Here is a 20,002-nt window from a genome sequence, read left to right as displayed (position 1 = left end):
TGCTTTGCTTTGTCTTGGCCAGGTCGCAGTTGTAAATGAGAACATGATCTCAACTCGCCTACCTGGTTAAATAAAGGTGAAATACAAAAAGAAAGAAAGAAACATGCCCCTAAAAAAAAGTATGCCCGAGACTGGTGAGGACATGGGACCTCATATTAGAGGGTCATCAGAGTCAGTACAGTTGCTCTATACCAAGTTATTCAGTTGAAATGTGACAATCATTGTGGAATGTATGTATACCGTTCTTATTATTCCGTAATAACTCATTTTGTTGCCCTCATTTTACAGTTTGAACTACCTTGCGGTTGGTCTGAATTGGTTCGAAATATAGCCTAGGTTGGATAGAAGCAACAAGGAGATTTACTTTACAACATGGTCCATGCCATTACACAATCTTCCTATGAAATAAATAAAAAATTAGATTCAATGTACAGACACAATCAAAAACATACACATTCAACACACTCTCTTCTTGGTTTCCATGGAAATGTATTCTTCAGTAAATGTAATACTGAATGTATTTTCTATGAAAGGAGTTAATAATTGTGCCCAGCCCACAGATTTCAGGGTTCAGCCTGAGGAAGGATGTGATTTGTCTTTTGGAGTTGAAGAGAGAGTGAGAGTGTGTGTGTGTGTGTGTGTGTGTGTGTGTGTGTGTGTGTGTGTGTGTGTGTGTGTGTGTGTGTGTGTGTGTGTGTGTGTGTGTGTGTGTGTGTGTGTGTGCGTGTGTGTGCGCGTGTGCGTGTGCGTGCGTGTGTGCGTGTGCGAACTTCCTTCCTTACTTCCAACTCGACTGACGCAGCTGGTGGAAACCATTTCGCAATTGCGGAGAGTACACTCCCAATGAGGGGGAAAAATGTAATGAGAAAGTGAGAGAACAATTGAAAAACGAAGAACAATTTGTATACGCCTGGTAAAAACACAGTAGTTATTGCGCTGATAATGTTCGGTCCAGCTTCCTGAGGCACCAGGACATGTCTTGGGGCTGCTCTATGGAACCCGGCATGAGGTCATACAGGGGAAAGTAACTGGAAGGGGAACGCTGAAGAAAAACATACTATTCTAAGGGAAAGAAAGACATGTACAACTGTCTGTTTCTCTCATTGACCTGTCTATGCATTCTCTCAGGTAAGTCCAACTACTTATGTTTAGGATTCCTGACAGTTGTGGATATAACCTTGGTTTTAAAACCAGAAGTAGGATGACCAACAAGCACCTGAAACAGCTATCTAGGATGTCACTCAAGAAAAGAAAGGACAAGTAATCAATCAAACAATCTAATCTAAATTGATGTACCATCTGCTTTCCTACAAGAGAGGTTTCATGGGGAATAACTACTCTCAATTAGTTCTCTCTCATTACTATAAATGTAGATTGCTGTTAGGATATTCATTGCTGTAGATGCTGCTCCTCTGTTGTCTAGTGAATTGTTTATATCATATTGATGTGTTCACTTTTTTCCAACTTTTGTTCCCTCAGGTCATGATGCAGAGGAGTGTGTGACTTCTATCTTGGCAAAGAGAGGTTCTGTTAACGTACCAGAAGGGGGCACTCTTTCTCTATCCTGTGTTGTTCAGCATTGTGGAGATGATGGCTGGACAGGAGGATGGGGTCTGTCAACAGAGGGACAGTTCCTTCTCTTTAGTCCCACTCCAAGACATCATCTCTCCAACGTCACGTTGACAACCAATAGAACCCGTCTGCTCATGGACATCCTCAACGTCAACCAATCAGATTATGGAATGTACCAATGCCAGATCACCTGGGTTGAGGGATACACCAGTGTTGGACATATGACACATGTGAACATTACTGCAGGTACATATGGTCCTTCTATTGTTAATACATTTCATGCAAGTAATGTACAGTATGTTTTTTTTTTTTTTTACCCCCAAAATAAGAAACAATCACAGAAAATGACCACTCCACATTCCGAGATGACAAGTAGACTGGTATGTGCTCTGACATGATTTTGCTGTACCCTTTCTCTGTAGCCACACCACCCACATCCATATGGAAGGTCTATTCCAGGGTGGCGGTGTATGTAAGTACCTGTTTGGTAATCACCCTGGTTTTGGTTCTGGGTCTGGCTTGCCATAGAAGGTCAAAGGTCCCGTCTCAGCCCCCACCAATACCACCGCCGAACCCCCCGCCACGCTCCCGAAGCGCACGCAAGGACAAGCCCCGTAAGACATCTCTCTCTTTATCGATACAATTTCATAACATCTTGCTGCAGTGTGTTGACATGCACATTTCTACCACAGCACTGTACATGAACTTGGTATCCAATTGTACAGTTGATCGTGTCTACTGTTTATTTAAAGGCCAAGTCTAATGCTAATTTGTGAAGTGCCCAATTAGGTGTGCATTAATTCTACTTTTGACTCGTATCTTTTCTTTGCAGCCACACCCAAGCCTAAACCAAAGATAGAGGTGCGTGTTCTTTGAATAATGGCTTCTGAATGCCCTTATCCTTAACCTTTTTCTAGAATGCTTCCTCGGGCTAACTTGAGTGTCTGTTTTCTTGCAGTTGGTCTATGCAGCTCTTTCAAAGGGCTGCCTTGAACAGCCGGATCCTAATCCTCAACGAGAAGCTGCACAGCCCACAGTCTACTCCTCTCTCCGCTTCTCCTGACTCAGTCAGACTTTTATATTGTAGAGACCTTAACCCATCTCCTACTCACTGAGCACACACTGGTTGAATCAACGTTGTTTCCACGTAATTTCAATGAAAGTACGTGGAACCAATGTGGAAAAAGGGAAAGGGGGATACCTAGTCAGTTGTACAACTGAATGCCTTCAACTGAAATGCGTCTTCCGTATTTAACCCAAACCCCTCTGAATCAGAATAGACGTTGAATTGACGTCTGTGGCCAGTAGGTAGTGACCTCGTCAAATGGTTGTATCTCTTGGCGTAAAGGCTTAGGCGTTGGCTTGACAGTCGCTGGACCCGGGTTCGAGTCCTGACCAAGGCTATCCCCTGAATTCACTACAATATTCACCTCCGCATGGAACAGACTGTTTCGACCAAGTGGTCACATTTCAGAGCTCTGGATTGAATGATTTCAGATGCGTTCTGTATTTTGTATGTGTCATGCAGTAACTGCTATCCACGCACTCAGCTAGATGATGTGATGCCATGTGAAAATCATCTGAGAATATAATCTATGTTCAATGTTCTAAATAATGATGTGTGCAACAGTCTTTTATTTGTTAACACTGTAATTATTATGTAATTGGTGGAACCGACTTTCTCTGCCGTGTGTTTTAATAAACAAACTAGAACTGATGTTCCATACCAAAATATTGTCACTGCTAAGCAAAGTAGAGCGACTTGTATTAAACGTTTCCCCCTCCAAACAATGTTCCATGTAAAGCAGACCTGGGTTCAGATACTATTAGACATATTTCAAATATTTTGAGTGTTTGCTCTAGCCTGCCTAGAGGAGCAGAGGGGTGAGGTTTGCAGTTTTTTGGACTATTCCATTGGTCCATTAAGCCAGGCAAGCTCCATCAGGCAAATATATACATTATTTAAGATGATTTCAAGTAGTATTTGAACGCAGGTCTAAAGCATGCTATGTCCCTTTTATAAATAACAGACAAGAACATTCAGATATGCCTCTGTTCCTTCCTGTGAGGTCACTGGATTAAGCAACACAACACAAATTGACACAAAATACAACATTTTATTTCATAATAAATTCTTAATGCCACATTACATAACGAAATATACATATGCATTTGTAGGCTTTTTAAATTAAAATTTCTTTTCATTTGACCTATTTCATTAATTTAATCTGCAATTACATTTTTACATAACATCAATAGCAAAAGATAAAATCAATAAATTATGGCCTTATTAATAGAGAGTAGGCTGAGGGGCACTTGTGGATGCCCTCTACGAACTAAAAGACTAGTTCCTATTTAACTCTCTGCCCTGCTCAACTTTCTGAGTTTTTGTGTACCACATAACAGAACTCCAGTCACAAATACTCCAGCGATAAGAACGAACCTCTATAGTGCATGGATATTCTCCCAAACTCAAATATAGCTGGTCACATCAATGGAGACCTTGCCATTTCGATGCATTCCTGGGTGAAGACATTCACACATGATTCGCTTATAATCATATAGCTTACAACAAGGTAAAGTTGCATTATAATATCTTTTGGAACTACAATGCTCTAACATTGTTTTTTTCTGGGGGTTTTTAACATCAAATGTTTTTTTCTTCTGTTTGCTTTCACTTAAGACTGAAAAATGAACCATCAAAATCACAAAGCAATCAATCACACTTCCAAAATACGTCAGATCCCTTTCAAATATTCTCTGGCCAATTATTTATTTTTGGAAAAAAATGTTAGTGAGAGAAAAAAAAAAACATTGCGAAATGACTTGAACGGCTAAACATGATTTCCATGGAGCAGTCTGTGAGTTTCTCAGACATCCTTCATAAGCAGACATGTTTTCAACGAACATTGATGAACTGAGTGAAATACAACTGGATGTTTGTATAAGGGCATGTGAAAAGCAGACCTGGGTTCAAATACTATATTAAACCATTTCAAATCCATGATCTGTGCTTGATTAACTTGCCTGTCCCAAAAACTGCAAACCAAGGCAGGCTGGAGCGCACACTCAAAGTATATGAAAGATTTCAAATAGTATTTGAACGCAGGTTTTTGGATTCACCAGACACCCACAGCTAAACGTAAACCAAATAAACCTTATCCAAACTCTCTGCTCAACCTCTCACACAGTGAGAAGCACCCGGAAGGTGAAAGGGTTTCAGATAGATTGTAAGGCGCGACTTTGGCTATATTAAGCTTGTGACAGAGCGCAATGGCATGTTTCTTTTCATGTGAGCAAATCTCCACTAATAGAGCACTTGGTTCATGAGGGTAAAGTCCCTTCCTTCTGCAGCTTAAGACAAACTTGAATACTTCAAAACTGTTTGATGAGGATTGAGCCATAGAGATAAACACTGTATCTATCAATTCCATGTCAATTCAGGAAGTAAAGTTAAATTCCAATTGTCCTCAATATATTCCTATGAGATAAACATTTTTTTTTTTTTAAAGGAACGGAAATGGAATTGACCCCAACCCTAGCAACCCTAGTATCTATACAGTATATAAATACTCTATCTATCTCTATTGTGGATTGATCCATTCTATTGACCTGCGTTGACTGTGCAGCAAATACATACTGTATGTGAGGCCAAGGGGTTTAGACGACCAGCATTACAACAGGTGACTTAAAAAGCAGCTAAACTACTGCAACAGGAACTCCTTGTTAGGCAATAGAGGAACTGTCCCCAAACAGACATACTGGGGCAAAGGCAAGAGAGACAGTCCCCCAGGTTAACAACAACATCCCTTTCTGAAGGATAGTACAACAACTTACACCAACCTGGACCCAGATATGGAGATCATAACAGAAGAGGACAACAATAAACAATCACTGTAATATGAGAGATGAGTGCAGCGGAAAAGTGACCTATCACCACAGTGTCATAAATCAATGACGACGAATGTTGTGAGGTTAAAGGCCCAGTGCAAGTCAAAAACGAGATTGTCCTGTGTTTTATATATATTTCCACACTATGAGGTTGGAATAATACTGTGAAATAGTGAAAAGGATGATAATGCCCTTTTAGTGTAGGAGCTGTTTGAAAAGAGCTTCTGAAATTTCAGCCTGTTCTGCTGGGATAGAGGTTTGGCCTTCCACGGTGACATCACCATGCGGTAAATTGGTTAATAGACCAATAAGAAAGAGAGTTCCAAACCTCTCTGCCAATAATAGCTCATTTTCAGTGTTCCCTCCCCACAGGCCTAGCAAGATTCTTGCTTGAGAAATTGCCCTTTGCTAAGAAGCTATTTCTGTTTCTTTTTGACAATTTGAATTGAAAACAATCATAGTAAGGTACTTAGTTGTTACCCAGAAATGATTGGATATTGAGATAAACATGCCTGCATTGGACCTTTAACCTTTGCCTTGTCTAGTTGTATCAGGTTAATGTTACAGATGAGTATTTTAATCAGACCAGAGGCCAATAAACATGTGGTGTGATGTCAGCAACACGTGGGCACCTCTCACTGTGAGCCATTTCTATACCAGACATGTCGAGAGACAGATACCGAGAGGAACCTTTCTTTCACCACTTCTTAGTTCAGACTCACAGGATTCTCTCTCCTTTCCAGCTCAGTATCTGTCTGCATGTGTGTGTGCTCTTACGCACTAGCTAGTCCACTTAATTCCCTTAAGTCATGAAGTTAAGTACATTTTGGGATTCCATTGTGATGCGTGGGTGATGTTGTGGCTGTTTTTTGCTCCAACAGCCAGTGTTGTCCCTTTTTTGGAATATCCAGATTTCTACTCGGACTGCAATAGAAAATAACAGAAATGTCCCATTACAACAACATCATCATCATTATTATTATCACTATTCGAATGAGAGATCAAGCTGACAGGTTAATGCAGGATCTCAAGCTAGATAGTGTACTGAAGATAAGAGATGCGGTGTGGTGAAGGGACTGTGATACAGAACCTAACTCAGAGCAGACAGTGTAGTGAAGGGACTGTGATACAGAACCTAGCTCAGAGCAGACAGTGTAGTGAAGGGGCTGTGATACAGAACCTAGCTCAGAGCAGACAGTGTAGTGAAGGGACTGTGATACAGAACCTAGCTCAGAGCAGACAGTGTAGTGAAGGGACTGTGATACAGAACCTAGCTCAGAGCAGACAGTGTAGTGAAGGGGCTGTGATACAGAACCTAGCTCAGAGCAGACAGTGTAGTGAAGGGACTGTGATACAGAACCTAGCTCAGAGCAGACAGTGTAGTGAAGGGACTGTGATACAGAACCTAGCTCAGAGCAGACAGTGTAGTGAAGGGGCTCCGATACAGAACCTAGCTCAGAGCAGACAGTGTAGTGAAGGGACTGTGATACAGAACCTAGCTCAGAGCAGACAGTGTAGTGAAGGGACTGTGATACAGAACCTAGCTCAGAGCAGACAGTGTAGTGAAGGGGCTGTGATACAGAACCTAGCTCAGAGCAGACAGTGTAGTGAAGGGGCTGTGATACAGAACCTAGCTCAGAGCAGACAGTGTAGTGAAGGGGCTGTGATACAGAACCTAGCTCAGAGCAGACAGTGTAGTGAAGGGACTGTGATACAGAACCTAGCTCAGAGCAGACAGTGTAGTGAAGGGGCTGTGATACAGAACCTAGCTCAGAGCAGACAGTGTAGTGAAGGGACTGTGATACAGAACCTAGCTCAGAGCAGACAGTGTAGTGAAGGGACTGTGATACAGAACCTAGCTCAGAGCAGACAGTGTAGTGAAGGGACTGTGATACAGAACCTAGCTCAGAGCAGACAGTGTAGTGAAGGGGCTGTGATACAGAACCTAGCTCAGAGCAGACAGTGTAGTGAAGGGACTGTGATACAGAACCTAGCTCAGAGCAGACAGTGTAGTGAAGGGACTGTGATACAGAACCTAGCTCAGAGCAGACAGTGTAGTGAAGGGACTGTGATACAGAACCTAGCTCAGAGCAGACAGTGTAGTGAAGGGACTGTGATACAGAACCTAGCTGAGAGCAGACAGTGTAGTGAAGGGACTGTGATACAGAACCTAGCTCAGAGCAGACAGTGTAGTGAAGGGGCTGTGATACAGAACCTAGCTCAGAGCAGACAGTGTAGTGAAGGGACTGTGATACAGAACCTAGCTCAGAGCAGACAGTGTAGTGAAGGGGCTGTGATACAGAACCTAGCTCAGAGCAGACAGTGTAGTGAAGGGACTGTGATACAGAACCTAGCTCAGAGCAGACAGTGTAGTGAAGGGACTGTGATACAGAACCTAGCTCAGAGCAGACAGTGTAGTGAAGGGACTGTGATACAGTTTTGCTACTGTTCCTGATGCTGTATGATGCTTCCTGATGCTGTACTGACTCTGGAGGAGAACAGTGGGTCACTTCAAGACTGCATTAACTGAGCAGTGTGTTTGTCACACATACGGCACGGTAGAGTAGAGTAGAGTAGAGTACAGTACAGTACAGTACAGTACAGTACAGTACAGTACAGTACAGTACAGTGTATAGTAAAGTATATAGTATATTTTAAACTGGGTGGTTGGAGCCCTGAATGCTGATTGGCTGACAGCCGTCGTATATCAGACTGTATACCACAGATATGACAAAACATTTATTTATACTGCTCTGATTACGTTGGTAAACAGTTTCTAAAAGCAATAAGGCACCTCGGGGGTTGGTGGTATACAGTATATACCACGGCTAAGGGCTGTATCCAGTCACTCAGCGTTGCGTTGTGCATAAGAACGCCCGTTAGCCGTGGTATATTGACCATATACCACACCCCCTGTGCCTTATTGCTTAAGTATAGTACAGTGCAGTATAGTATAATACAGTACAGTATAGTATATTACAGTAGAGTACAGTACAGTATAGTATAATACTGTACAGTATATTACAGTAGAGTACAGTATATTACAGTAGAGTACAGTACAGTATAGCATAGTACAGTGAGACATCACTTACTGTTGTGGAGTGGCTCATCTTGTCAAAGCGGAACTTCAAGTTTGACCTGGGAGACATCTTACTCTTCACATCTGGAGGGAGAATAAGATGAAGCCTCCGTTAACATACGAATACAGTCTATTATTAAGTGTCAATCACACATTGAGGATGAGGAAGGATTCTCGCAAACAATCACGTAAGTAACGTGAGCTTCCTGATAGTAAAGAACGTAAAGAAACCCACGACTGTACTCTACAGTGTAACATATGGACACAGAGGGCATAGAGACCTACAGTATATAACAGAGGTGGTTGAAAACCATACTCATGTGTTGAGCAAGCCTGATGACTTGCAGAATGCCTAGACTTTAGCCCAGAGGGCTAACACGGTCTTGTGGTGCGCAGGAGACCCAGGTTTGGATCCCGGTCAGTCACACCTAGGTGTTGTGTAGTGTATCAGTGTTACCTGTGGGACTGCGACACATGATGAGGGGGGTGGCCGAGCCTTGGCTCTCCACGCTGAGGGAAGGGAAGGGGCTGAACACGGACGACGAGGCTATGGACGGGTGGGTTCCCTGGGAGAGGAGGAGGAGGATGACGATGAGGAAAAAGAGGAAGAGGGACGGACGACGAGGAGGGAGAAGAGGAGGAGGAAGAGGAAGGAGAAGAGGAAGATGAGGATGAGCTGTCAGGGTGAGGGTAGTCATCCATTTGTATGGTTCCACTGTCACACACACTACAGACTACAGACTATACACTACAGACTACACACTACAGACTACACACTACAGACTACACACTACAGAATACAGACTACACACTACAGACTACACACTACAGACTACACACTACACACTACATACTACACACTACAGACTACACACTACAGACTACAGACTACACACTACAGACTACACACTACACACTACAGACTACAGACTAGGGCTACTAATTCAAGGCAGACAGCCTTTAGCTGGAATTACTACACATGGTCGGTTTTCAGCAGTGTGCTGCCGCTGTGCTCTCCAAAACTGCTCCAGAGGGACACACAAATTCCAGCCGTAGGATATTAACAGAGTTCTGTTCAACAGCAAGACTGTAAACTGAGCTGTAAACTCTGGAACAGCAGTTCTGTGTGTGTAAACACGGATCTGTTTGTGTAATGTGTGGGTGATACAACAATGATATGACATTCTCATCCTTTGCCAAGCGTGCGTGATTGACATCCAACACAATATGATCCAGAGAGAGTGACAGGAACCATAATTGACTTAATCACCAGCTGTCATGAGGTTGCATCCCCTCTATTTCTTCTCTCAGTGCTGCCAGATCCTCTCACATCATTCCAACTGTGCAATTTGTTGATGCCTTCATGCAGTTAATGATAAAACAAACATGGTCCTTATACAATACATCATTTTGGATCCCACCACTTCTGAGCACCACAGGCCTATGACCTGCCCAATTTTGTGCCAGAAGCACCATGCCGGTCCTGATCCAAATGCTATGGCTCACCCAAGCCCATCTCAACACACCCCACTCCCCTACCCCTCTGCTCTACAGTCACCTGTCGCCCTGTCTCCCAGCCCACCGCCTCATTGTCCCCCTGCCTCCCTACTCCCTATCCCCCAATCCTCTGTCCATCCTCCATACGCCCCCCAGCACAATGCCTCAAGGGCCTCCCCCTCCCCAGCCCCTGTCTCTCCAGTGGCGTGGCCGCGGGCCCTCACAGTGTCAAGCTCCTCCAGGGCCTCTCCCTCTCCGGTGGTGCTGCTGAAGCTGCTGGTGCTGGAGGAGGAGCGAGAGATGTTGGGTCTGCTGCTGCTGCAGTCCTTCAGCTTGAGGAACGGCCTGGTGACAGGAGGTAGAGGAACAGCATTAGAGGAGGGGAGAGAAGAGAGGATGGAAGGAGAGGAGACGAGAGGAAAAGATAGGAGAGGAGAGGAGAGGAGAGGGGATGGAAGGAGAGGAGACGAGAGGAAAAGATAGGAGAGGAGATGAGAAAGGATGGTAGGAGAGGAGACGAGAGGAAAAGATAGGAGAGGAGATGAGAAAGGATGGTAGGAGAGGAGACGAGAGGAAAAGATAAGAGAGGGGAGGAGAGGAGAAGGGATAGAAGGAGAGGAGAGGAAAAGATAAGAGAGGGGAGGAGAGGAGAGGGGATGGAAGGAGAGGAGACGAGACGAGAGGAAAAGATAGGAGAGGGGAGGAGAGGAGAAGGGATGGAAGGAGAGGAGACAAGATGAAAAGATAGGAGAGGAGAGGAGAGGGGAGGGAAGGAGAGGAGAGGAGACGAGAGGAAAAGATAGGAGAGGGGAGGAGAGGAGAGGGGATGGAAGGAGAGGAGACAAGAGGAGAGGAAAAGATAGGAGAGGGGAGGAGAGGAAAGGGGATGGAAGGAGAGGAGACAAGAGGAGAGGAAAAGATAGGAGAGGGGAGGAGAGGAGAGGGGATGGAAGGAGAGGAGACAAGAGGAGAGGAAAAGATAGGAGAGGGGAGGAGCGGAAAGGGGATGGAAGGAGAGGAGACAAGAGGAGAGGAAAAGATAGGAGAGGGGAGGAGAGGAGAGGGATGGAAGGAGAGGAGACAAGAGGAGAGGAAAAGATAGGAGAGGGGAGGAGAGGAAAGGGGATGGAAGGAGAGGAGACGAGGAGAGGAAAAGATAGGAGAGGGGAGGAGAGGAGAGGGGATGGAAGGAGAGGAGACAAGAGGAGAGGAAAAGATAGGAGAGGGGGAGGAGAGGAAAGGGGATGGAAGGAGAGGAGACAAGAGGAGAGGAAAAGATAGGAGAGGGAGGAGGAGAGGAGAGGGGATGGAAGGAGAGGAGAGGAAAAGATAGGAGAGGGGAGGAGAGGAGACAAGAGGAAAAGAGAGGGAGGAGAGGGGATGGGATGGAAGGAGAGGAGGCGAGAGGAAAAGATAGGAGAGGGGATGGAAGGAGAGGAGACGAGAGGAAAATATAGGAGAGGGAGGAGAGGAGAGGGATGGAAGGAGAGGAGACGAGAGGAAAATATAGGAGAGGGGAGGAGAGGAGAGGAGAGGAGAGGAGGAGAGGAGAGGAGAGGAGAGGAGAGGAGAGGAGAGGAGAGGAGAGGAGAGGAGAGGAAAAGAGAGAGAGGAGAGGGAGAGGAGAGGAGAAGAGGAGAGGAGAGGGGGATGGAAGGAGAGGAGACAAGAGGAAAAGAGAGGGGAGGAGAGGGGATGGAAGGAGAGGAGACAAGAGGAAAAGAGAGGGGAGGAGAGGGGATGGAAGGAGAGGAGACAAGAGGAAAAGAGAGGGGAGGAGAGGGGATGGAAGGAGAGGAGACAAGAGGAAAAGAGGGGAGGGGAGGAGGAGAGAGGGAGGAGAGGGGATGGAAGGAGAGGGGAGACAAGAGGAAAAGAGAGGGGAGGAGAGGAGAGGGGAGGAGAGGAGAGGGGATGGAAGGAGAGGAGACAAGAGGAAAAGAGAGGGGAGGAGAGGAGAGGGAGGAGAGGGGATGGAAGGAGAGGAGACAAGAGGAAAAGAGAGGGGAGGAGAGGAGAGGGGAGGAGAGGAGAGGGGATGGAAGGAGAGGAGACAAGAGGAAAAGAGAGGGGAGGAGAGGGGATGGGAGTAGAGGAGAGGTTTACAAAGCATATGCACACCTCATGCACACCTTGTGTGTTCATGTCCAGTGTTTTGTTTGTGGTTCATCTCACCTCTCCTTGTTGGGGCAGATCTCTGGCGAGCTGGGGTTGGATGTCGTCTCTGATCTCCCTTCCTGTCCGAGGGGGCAAATGTCGGGGGTCTTTTGGTCACTGCAACAACATACAGACCAAGTTAGCAGATAGAACAAGTGCACAATGACATGACACAAGCCTCAGTATTAGTGATGATAAATACACAAACCAAAAGTTGACCTGAATGCAAAGCCTGGTCCCAAAGTTTGTGATGTCTTGCCAGCTCCTGTGGTCAATAACAAAACAGCCCAAACAGATCTGGGACCAGGCTATGGAAAGCCTGCTGACCTGCGTGCGTGTCTGTCCGAGGGGCTCTCTGTGCTGGAGTGGAGGCGGGGGAAGAGGCCTGAACGACGCTTCACTGGACTCTTTAGGGGAGACTTGGCTGACAGCATTGGTGGCTGGAGAGAGAAACACAGCATTAACAAGCAGGCAATAAACAGCTTTAAGAGCCTGATAGAGCTCAATTAAGGCAGATTTGGGCTACATTGTGATGTACCAATACCCTTCACATACAAAACAGTTGAAACTACATCAGCACACCGATTATATGATTATGTTACATGGGTGGGACTGTTTGCAAAAGTACATGTTGATATCATAAGACTAATTGGAGCAAATGTTTGCAAAACGTGCAATTTACCACGATTATGTGTATGTCCAGTTTCATTTGTGTGTAAATATGACTTTATGACCTCAATCACTCCTCCCCCTCCACCCTCTCCCCCCTGCTCACCGAGAAGGTACTCTTTGTGCACTCGGTGCTCTGCGGAAGCCCCCCTCCACTCAAGCTGGCCGGGACCCCCCCTCCCACCCCTGGACTCCGGTGACGGTGGGACCCCACCATGGTCTCCATGGAGTGACTCCGGACGCGCATGGCACGCTAGGGGACAGGGACAGAGACGGGGACAGAGAAGGGGACAGAGACGGGGACAGAGAAGGGGACAGAGACAGGGACAGAGACAGGGACAGAGGAGGGGACAGAGACGGGGACAGAGATGGGGACAGAGACGGGGACAGAGGAGGGGACAGAGACAGGGACAGAGACGGGGACAGAGGAGGGGACAGAGATGGGGACAGAGGAGGGGACAGAGACGGGGACAGAGGAGGGGACAGAGACGGGACAGAGATGGGGACAGAGGAGGGGACAGAGACAGGGACAGAGACAGGGACAGAGATGGGGACAGAGGAGGGGACAGAGACGGGGACAGAGACGGGAACAGAGGAGGGGACAGAGACAGGGACAGAGACGGGGACAGAGACGGGGACAGAGGAGGGGACAGAGACGGGGACAGAGGAGGGGACAGAGACAGGGACAGAGACGGGGACAGAGGAGGGGACAGAGACGGGGACAGAGGAGGTGACAGAGACGGGACAGAGACGGGGACAGAGACGGGGACAGAGGAGGGGACAGAGATGGGGACAGAGACGGGGACAGAGGAGGGGACAGAGGAGGGGACAGAGATGGGGACAGAGACGGGGACAGAGACAGGGACAGAGGAGGGGACAGAGATGGGGACAGAGACGGGGACAGAGGAGGGAGCGGAGACGGAGTGAGAGAGTAAAGAGGACAGAGGAAGAGAAGGGAAATGAATACAGTCATTATCTCAGCACATAGCTGAGACAAACGCAGTACCCGTGGATGGAGAACATGTTCTGAGGTAAAGGAGGCTTGCTTAAGGGCTCAACATCTTTAGGATGTGAACCCAGCAGCCCTCCAGTTTCCAGATCAATTCACCCCATTTTTTCCCCGGCGCCTGGCCCGGGATTCGAACTGGTCCAACTACCTATTGCATCCTGCAACTAAACCCAACCTGTGTACTCATCCATTTCCAAAGCTCTTTGACTGTGGTGTGTATTAAACTCTCATGGACAGACTTCGTAAACATCGAGCATATGGCCAAATGACGCAAGATTAGGTATTATCGAATATTCTTTATGTATTCTATTGATAATGTGGTTGGGTAAAATGAATGTATCTGATATTGATCAAATCAGATGTATGTTCATGGGAACAGTCAAACCTGCTATTACAGTGTACTGTCAGCAGAGAGTGCACTTCTCCTACACAGAGGAATAAGGAGAGCAATGCAATGCATGGACAGTGAGAGATATGACTGTAATGTTAACAGTGTTGGGGAGTAGCGAACTACATGTCATTCAACTAGTAATGTAACTACATTTAGCAGCAGCTTGATGGTAGTTGAATGAAATTATAATCTAGGTAGTGTTTCAGTAGTGTTTTACTAGTGGAACTACGCGCTACTATTTTAAATCTAAAATAACATAAAATATGGACAAACAAGCATTTCCTTTCTCAGTTGAAACGTGTTCAACTGGCTAAATTACACATTGTGTTTTAAGCATCTGACTCCAGAATGATACACTTTTTTGTTTGTTGCAATTTGTGGTCTACGACATTTCAGATTTAGCTGTGATAATGTAGCGCAAAGTAGTTCGGGTGTAGTGAACTACTTTTTCAAAGTAGCTTTCGTTAAGCAAACTATATTGGTCTTAAAGGTAGCTTTAGTGTACCTTAACCTCTTCCAGTGTGAAGTAATTGGTAGCTCCGTCAACAATATTTTCAAAGTATCTTCCTCAACACTGAATATGACTGATAATGATGTCCTGTGTACTAGGCTACTATCTGAGGTCACTGAAATCGTGAAGGAAATCATCACAAGCCTCATGATAACGTGTCATCACTAGGAGGTCAGACTAAGGGAAATAGGGGCGCTGGGTTTCAATGTTAGTCGCCAGGGCATAAAACACAACAAACAAAACCACCGGAACAGTCTTTATTGAGTGTTTCAATGTTTGGAGATGATTTCAAGACGTGGTATGCTTTGTTCTGATTCTCAATCAGTATGATACAGTATCTGCGACGACAGGTAATAGACAATGACTGCTGTTGTAGAGATGAGCACAGCATCCCCAGTGGTTGAACGACTGGCATGTAACACACACCTCCACACTGCCTGTGAACACAGCGAGACACCATATGGTCAGACAGGGGGGATGGGGGAGGCAGGAAGGGAGAGAGACGGGTAAGGTGGTACGATGATTAACATCCCGTAATCTCAACCAACAGCAGCGTGGCGGGAGACAGAGAGAGAGAGAGGGAGAGAGGGAGAGAAATAGAGAGGGGGTCTGTGTGTCTGCGTGTGAGTGAGAGAGAGAGACAGAGAGAGAGCGCTAGACAGAGAGAAAGGGAGAGAGAGACAGCGAGAGAGAGAGAGGTAGACAGAGAGAGAGAGAGAAAGAGAGAGAGAGAGACTGCAAGAGAGAGAGGTAGACAGAGAGAGAGCGAGCGAGAGAGAGAGAGAAAGAGAGGGCGAGAGAGACAACATCAGTAGACAACTAGATAGGTGAAAGAGAGGGTATGGGACAGGTTCAGACAGGTTCAGACATGGAGTCAGATGACGAGGTAAAGAACTGTGTTAAAGAGTCACCTTGAAGGACTCCAGCAGTCCCCCATGGCCCCCGTTCTCCAGCTTGTCCTCCTCCCCAGCGTGGCCGAGCCCCAGAGTAGCCTGGGTCTGTCTGTGGAGCTCATCATGAAGGTTATCCAGCAAGGCAGCTCGCGTTCGCCCCTGGAACACACACACCCACATGTACACACATATGCATAGAGACACACAGACACACACAGACGCACAGATGCAAGCAAACGCACACACGAAACAACACCACCACGTATCATTTAAGAAGCAGTGGTAGAGGAGACTGAGACAGATGAAAGAGATTGAACAACACATCCAGGGTGTCTTGAGTTATCTGCCCCTCTCACCTCTAGCTTGGCAAACTTGTCAGACTTGTAGCAGGCATTCTCTGCATTGATCAGCTTTGTCAGCAGGAAGTCGCGGAACTCGGGACCCTGTGGAGAGAGGAGAAGGGGAGGGGGGAGGGGGGTGGAGGGGGAGAGGTGACTTTCATCAGCACCATACTCATCATCATTTGGTCGTCTGGAGTCGACGGGACAAAAAGGACTGATACAGCGCCTTCAGAATGTATTCCACATTTTGTTGTGTTACAGTCTGAATTTAAAATGTATTAAATTGAGATTTTGTATCACTGGTCTATACACAAAATACCCCCTAATGTCAAAGTGGAATTATGTTTTTAGATAACAATTATTTCTAAATGAAAAGCTCAAATGTTTTGAGTCGATAAATATTCATAGTCTTTGTTATGGCAAGCCTAAATAAGTTCAGGAGTAAAAATGTGCTTAACAAGTCACATCATAAGTTCCATGGACTCAATCTGTGTACAGTAATAGTGTTAAACATGTACCCCATACATACAATTATCTGTAAGGTCCCTCAGTCGAGCAGTGAATGTCAAACACAGATTCAACCACAAAGACCAGGGAGGTTTTCCAATTCCTGGCAAAGAAGGGCACCTATTGGTAGATGGGTATAAATATTCTTTCTAAAACGTGCATCCTATATGCAACAAGGCACTAAAGTAATACTGCAAAAAATGAGGAAAAGCAATTCACTTTGCGTCCTCAATACAAACGTTTATGTTTGGGATGTAGCCAACACATCACTGAGTACCACGCTTCGTATTTTCAAGCATGGTGGTGGCTGCATCATGTTATGGGTATGCTTTATCAGGATAAAAAAATTAATGGAATAGAGCGAAGCACAGACAAAATCCTAGAGGGAAAACCTGGTTCAGTCTGCTTTTCCAACATACGCTGGGAAACAAATTCACCTTTCAGCAGGACAATAACCTAAAACACAAGGTCAAATCTACACTGGAGTTGCTTACCAAGACGACATTGAATGTTCCTGAGTGGCCTAGTTACAGTTTTGACTTAAATCGGCATGAAAATGTATGGCAAGACTTGAAAATCTGGCAATGATCAACATACCAACTTAACAGAGTTTGAAGAAGAAGAATGTGCAAATATTGTAAAATCAAGATGTGCAAAGCTCTTAGAGACTTACCCAGAAAGACTCACAGCTGTAATCACTGCCAAATGTGATTCGAACATGTATTGACTTGCAGGTGTGAATGGTTATGTAAATTAGATATTTCTGTATTTAATTTTTAATACATTTGCAAAAATGTCTAAAAACATGTTTTCACTTTGTAATGGGGTATTGTGTGTAGACAGATGGTTGTGAATTTAAAATATATATATATATTTTGAATTCAGGCTGTTACACAACAATATGTGGAATAAGTCAAGGAGTATGAATACTTTCTGAATAAACTGTATATGATGGCAGGTTTCTCATCAAATTTTCACTGTAAATAATTATGGGAAACTTTAACTCCATCTCTCCCTCTCTGTGTGTATCTTTATCCCTCTCCTTCAATCTCTCTCTCTCTCTCTTTATCCCTCTCCTTCAATCTCTCTCTCTCTGTGTATCTTTATCCCTCTCCTTCAATCTCTCTCTCTCTGTGTATCTTTATCCCTCTCCTTCAATCTCTCTCTCTCTCTGTGTATCTTTATCCCTCTCCTTCAATCTCTCTCTCTCTGTGTATCTTTATCCCTCTCCTTCAATCTCTCTCTCTCTGTATCTTTATCCCTCTCCTTCAATCTCTCTCTCTCTCTGTGTATCTTTATCCCTCTCCTTCAATCTCTCTCTCTCTCTGTGTATCTTTATCCCTCTCCTTCAATCTCTCTCTCTCTCTCTTTATCCCTCTCCTTCAATCTCTCTCTCTGTATCTTTATCCCTCTCCTTCAATCTCTCTCTCTGTGTATCTTTATCCCTCTCCTTCAATCTCTCTCTCTCTCTCTCTCTTTATCCCTCTCCTTCAATCTCTCTCTCTCTCTATCTTTAATCTCTTGAATCTCCTTCAATCTCTCTCTCTCTGTCTCTCTTTCCTCTCCTTCAATCTCTCTCTCTCTCTCTCTCTTTATCCCTCTCCTTCAATCTCTCTCTCTCTATCTTTATCCCTCTCCTTCAATCTCTCTCTCTCTCTCTTTTATCCCTCTCCTTCAATCTCTCTCTCTCTCTCGCTCTTTATCCCTCTCCTTCAATCTCTCTCTCTCTTTATCTCTCTCCTTCAATCTCTCTCTCTCTCTATATCTTTATCCCTCTCCTTCAATCTCTCTCTCTCTCTCTCTCTTTATCCCTCTCCTTCAATCTCTCTCTCTTTATCCCTCTTTATCCTCTCCTTCAATCTCTCTCCTTCTCTCTCTCTCTTTATCCCTCTCCTTCAATCTCTCTCTCTCTTTATCTTTATCCCTCTCCTTCAATCTCTCTCTCTCTCTCTTTATCCCTCTCCTTCAATCTCTCTCTCTCTCTTTATCCCTCTCCTTCAATCTCTCTCTCTCTCTCTATCTTTATCCCTCTCCTTCAATCTCTCTCTCTCTTTATCCTCTCTCCTTCTCTCTCTCTCTCTTTATCCCTCTCCTTCAATCTCTCTCTCTCTTTATCCCTCTCCTTCAATCTATCTCTCTCTGTCTATCTTTATCCCTCTCCTTCAATTCAATCTCTCTCTCTGTGTTAACTCTGAGGTAGACAACATCTTTATCCAAAAATTAACAGTAAACTCTCCTTCTTCATCTCTCTCTCTCACTTTATCCCTCTCCTTCAATCTCTCTCTCTCTCTCTTTATCCCTCTCCTTCAATCTCTCTATCTCTCTCTCTTTATCCCTCTCCTTCAATCTCTCTCACTCTCTCTTATCCCAAGGCTTTCCTTCAATCACAGTGGTCATATCTCTCTCTCTCTTTATCCCTCTCCTTTTTTTGTTAATCTCTCTGTGTGTAGTTATCTTTTTGTCCCTCTCCTTCAATCTCTGCTGTCCTCTCTGTCGTTATCCCTTGTCAGAGCCCCAACCTCTCTCTTCTCCAGGTTCTCTCTTTAGGTGATGGCTTTGTTTCAAGGTTTGTGAATCTTCTTTATCCCTGTAGAATTTAATCAGCTCTTTTCTCTTTTGATCCCTAGTGGGTTCAATTCTGCTCTCTGCATTATTTGGTGTCCCGTTGTACCTTTTTTGCAATCTCTGCGTCAGAGTCTCAATTTTGTTTGTCCCTTTTGTGAAGTCTTGGTTTCAAGACCTCACTAAAGGGCAATGGGCTCTATGACTGATTCAAGTATTTTCCCTCTCCTTTGGTATGTTGAAATGTATGTTTCTTTTGATGGCATAGAATGCCCTTCTTGCCTCTCTTTTCACAGCTTTGTGGAAGTCCCTCTGATGTTTAGGCCTTGTATAGTTTTTCTCTAGGGCAACAGTGTCTAGATGGAATTTGTATTTGTGGTCCTGGTGACTGGACCTTTTTGGAACACCATTATTTTGGTCTTACTGAGATTTACTGTTTTGACTGGATTCTAGTAGGGGGAGGCCGGGTGCTGCATCTTCCTTCAATCTCTCTCTCTCTCTTTATCCCTCTCCTTCAATCTCTGTCTCTCTCTCTTTTATCCCTCTCCTTCAATAATCTCTCTCTCTTACTCCCAACTTTCCATCAGTTTGTTCAACCCTCTCCAGATCTCTCTCTCTTTTGATCCAAAGCATGAGAAGACTCCTTCAATTGTCAATTAGGTCAGGGTGAATACATGGTCTTTATCCCTCTCCAATTTGATCTGCTCAGTACATTGTTTTCTTTATCCCTCTCCTTCAATCTCTCTCTCTCTCTCTCTTTATCCCTATTCCTTCAATCTCTTTGTCTCCACTTTTGTGGATTTTATCCCTCTTCCAAATTCAAGATGCCAGAGCTCTATGATTTAAAGAGTTTTAGTATAGCCAATTCAATTTGTTGTCTCTCTCTTTGTATCTTTATCCCCACAGGCCTTCAATCTTGTCCT

General features: G+C 45.0%; 2 protein-coding genes across 15 annotated transcripts in view; one reads left to right on the top strand and one right to left on the bottom strand.

Moving 5' to 3' along the window:
* Window positions 1-778: 778 nt before the first annotated feature.
* Window positions 779-3,289, top strand: LOC112265182. The gene is made up of 5 exons (XM_024442276.2): window positions 779-1,128; window positions 1,480-1,818; window positions 1,995-2,186; window positions 2,405-2,433; window positions 2,531-3,289. Exons 1-5 carry the CDS (start codon window positions 1,080-1,082, stop codon window positions 2,633-2,635), a joined length of 714 nt encoding a protein of 237 aa, XP_024298044.1. The 5' UTR covers window positions 779-1,079; the 3' UTR covers window positions 2,636-3,289.
* A 380-nt stretch (window positions 3,290-3,669) lies between these two features.
* LOC112265185 (rap1 GTPase-activating protein 2) overlaps window positions 3,670-20,002 on the bottom strand; it is a 110,961-nt gene continuing 94,628 nt past the window's right edge. For all 14 annotated transcript variants that reach the window (XM_042295956.1, XM_042295955.1, XM_042295953.1 and 11 more), the window contains 9 exons: window positions 16,026-16,112; window positions 15,688-15,828; window positions 12,972-13,118; window positions 12,524-12,636; window positions 12,215-12,313; window positions 10,264-10,384; window positions 9,000-9,108; window positions 8,556-8,626; window positions 3,670-6,387 (listed from right to left, as the gene is read on the bottom strand). In XM_042295956.1, the coding sequence (XP_042151890.1) occupies window positions 6,379-6,387; window positions 8,556-8,626; window positions 9,000-9,108; window positions 10,264-10,384; window positions 12,215-12,313; window positions 12,524-12,636; window positions 12,972-13,118; window positions 15,688-15,828; window positions 16,026-16,112 (897 nt within the window). In that variant the 3' untranslated portion in view covers window positions 3,670-6,378. The remainder of the gene's footprint in view (window positions 6,388-8,555; window positions 8,627-8,999; window positions 9,109-10,263; window positions 10,385-12,214; window positions 12,314-12,523; window positions 12,637-12,971; window positions 13,119-15,687; window positions 15,829-16,025; window positions 16,113-20,002) is intronic.

The sequence above is a fragment of the Oncorhynchus tshawytscha genome, linkage group LG13 (genome assembly GCF_018296145.1).
Source record: "Oncorhynchus tshawytscha isolate Ot180627B linkage group LG13, Otsh_v2.0, whole genome shotgun sequence".
Taxonomy (NCBI): Eukaryota; Metazoa; Chordata; class Actinopteri; order Salmoniformes; family Salmonidae; genus Oncorhynchus; species Oncorhynchus tshawytscha.
The sequence above is the reverse complement of the archived record's forward strand: the minus strand, read 5'-3'. Positions and strand labels throughout refer to the sequence as shown.

Excerpts from the sequence above, each read along its gene's own strand:
- LOC112265182 (XM_024442276.2), top strand. The coding sequence starts at position 1,080 with ATGTACAACTGTCTGTTTCTCTCATTGACCTGTCTATGCATTCTCTCA. Across the intron at positions 1,129-1,479 it reads CTGTCTATGCATTCTCTCAG|GTCATGATGCAGAGGAGTGT; the intron begins GTAAGTCCAACT and ends TTGTTCCCTCAG. Across the intron at positions 2,187-2,404 it reads CGCACGCAAGGACAAGCCCC|CCACACCCAAGCCTAAACCA; the intron begins GTAAGACATCTC and ends TTTTCTTTGCAG.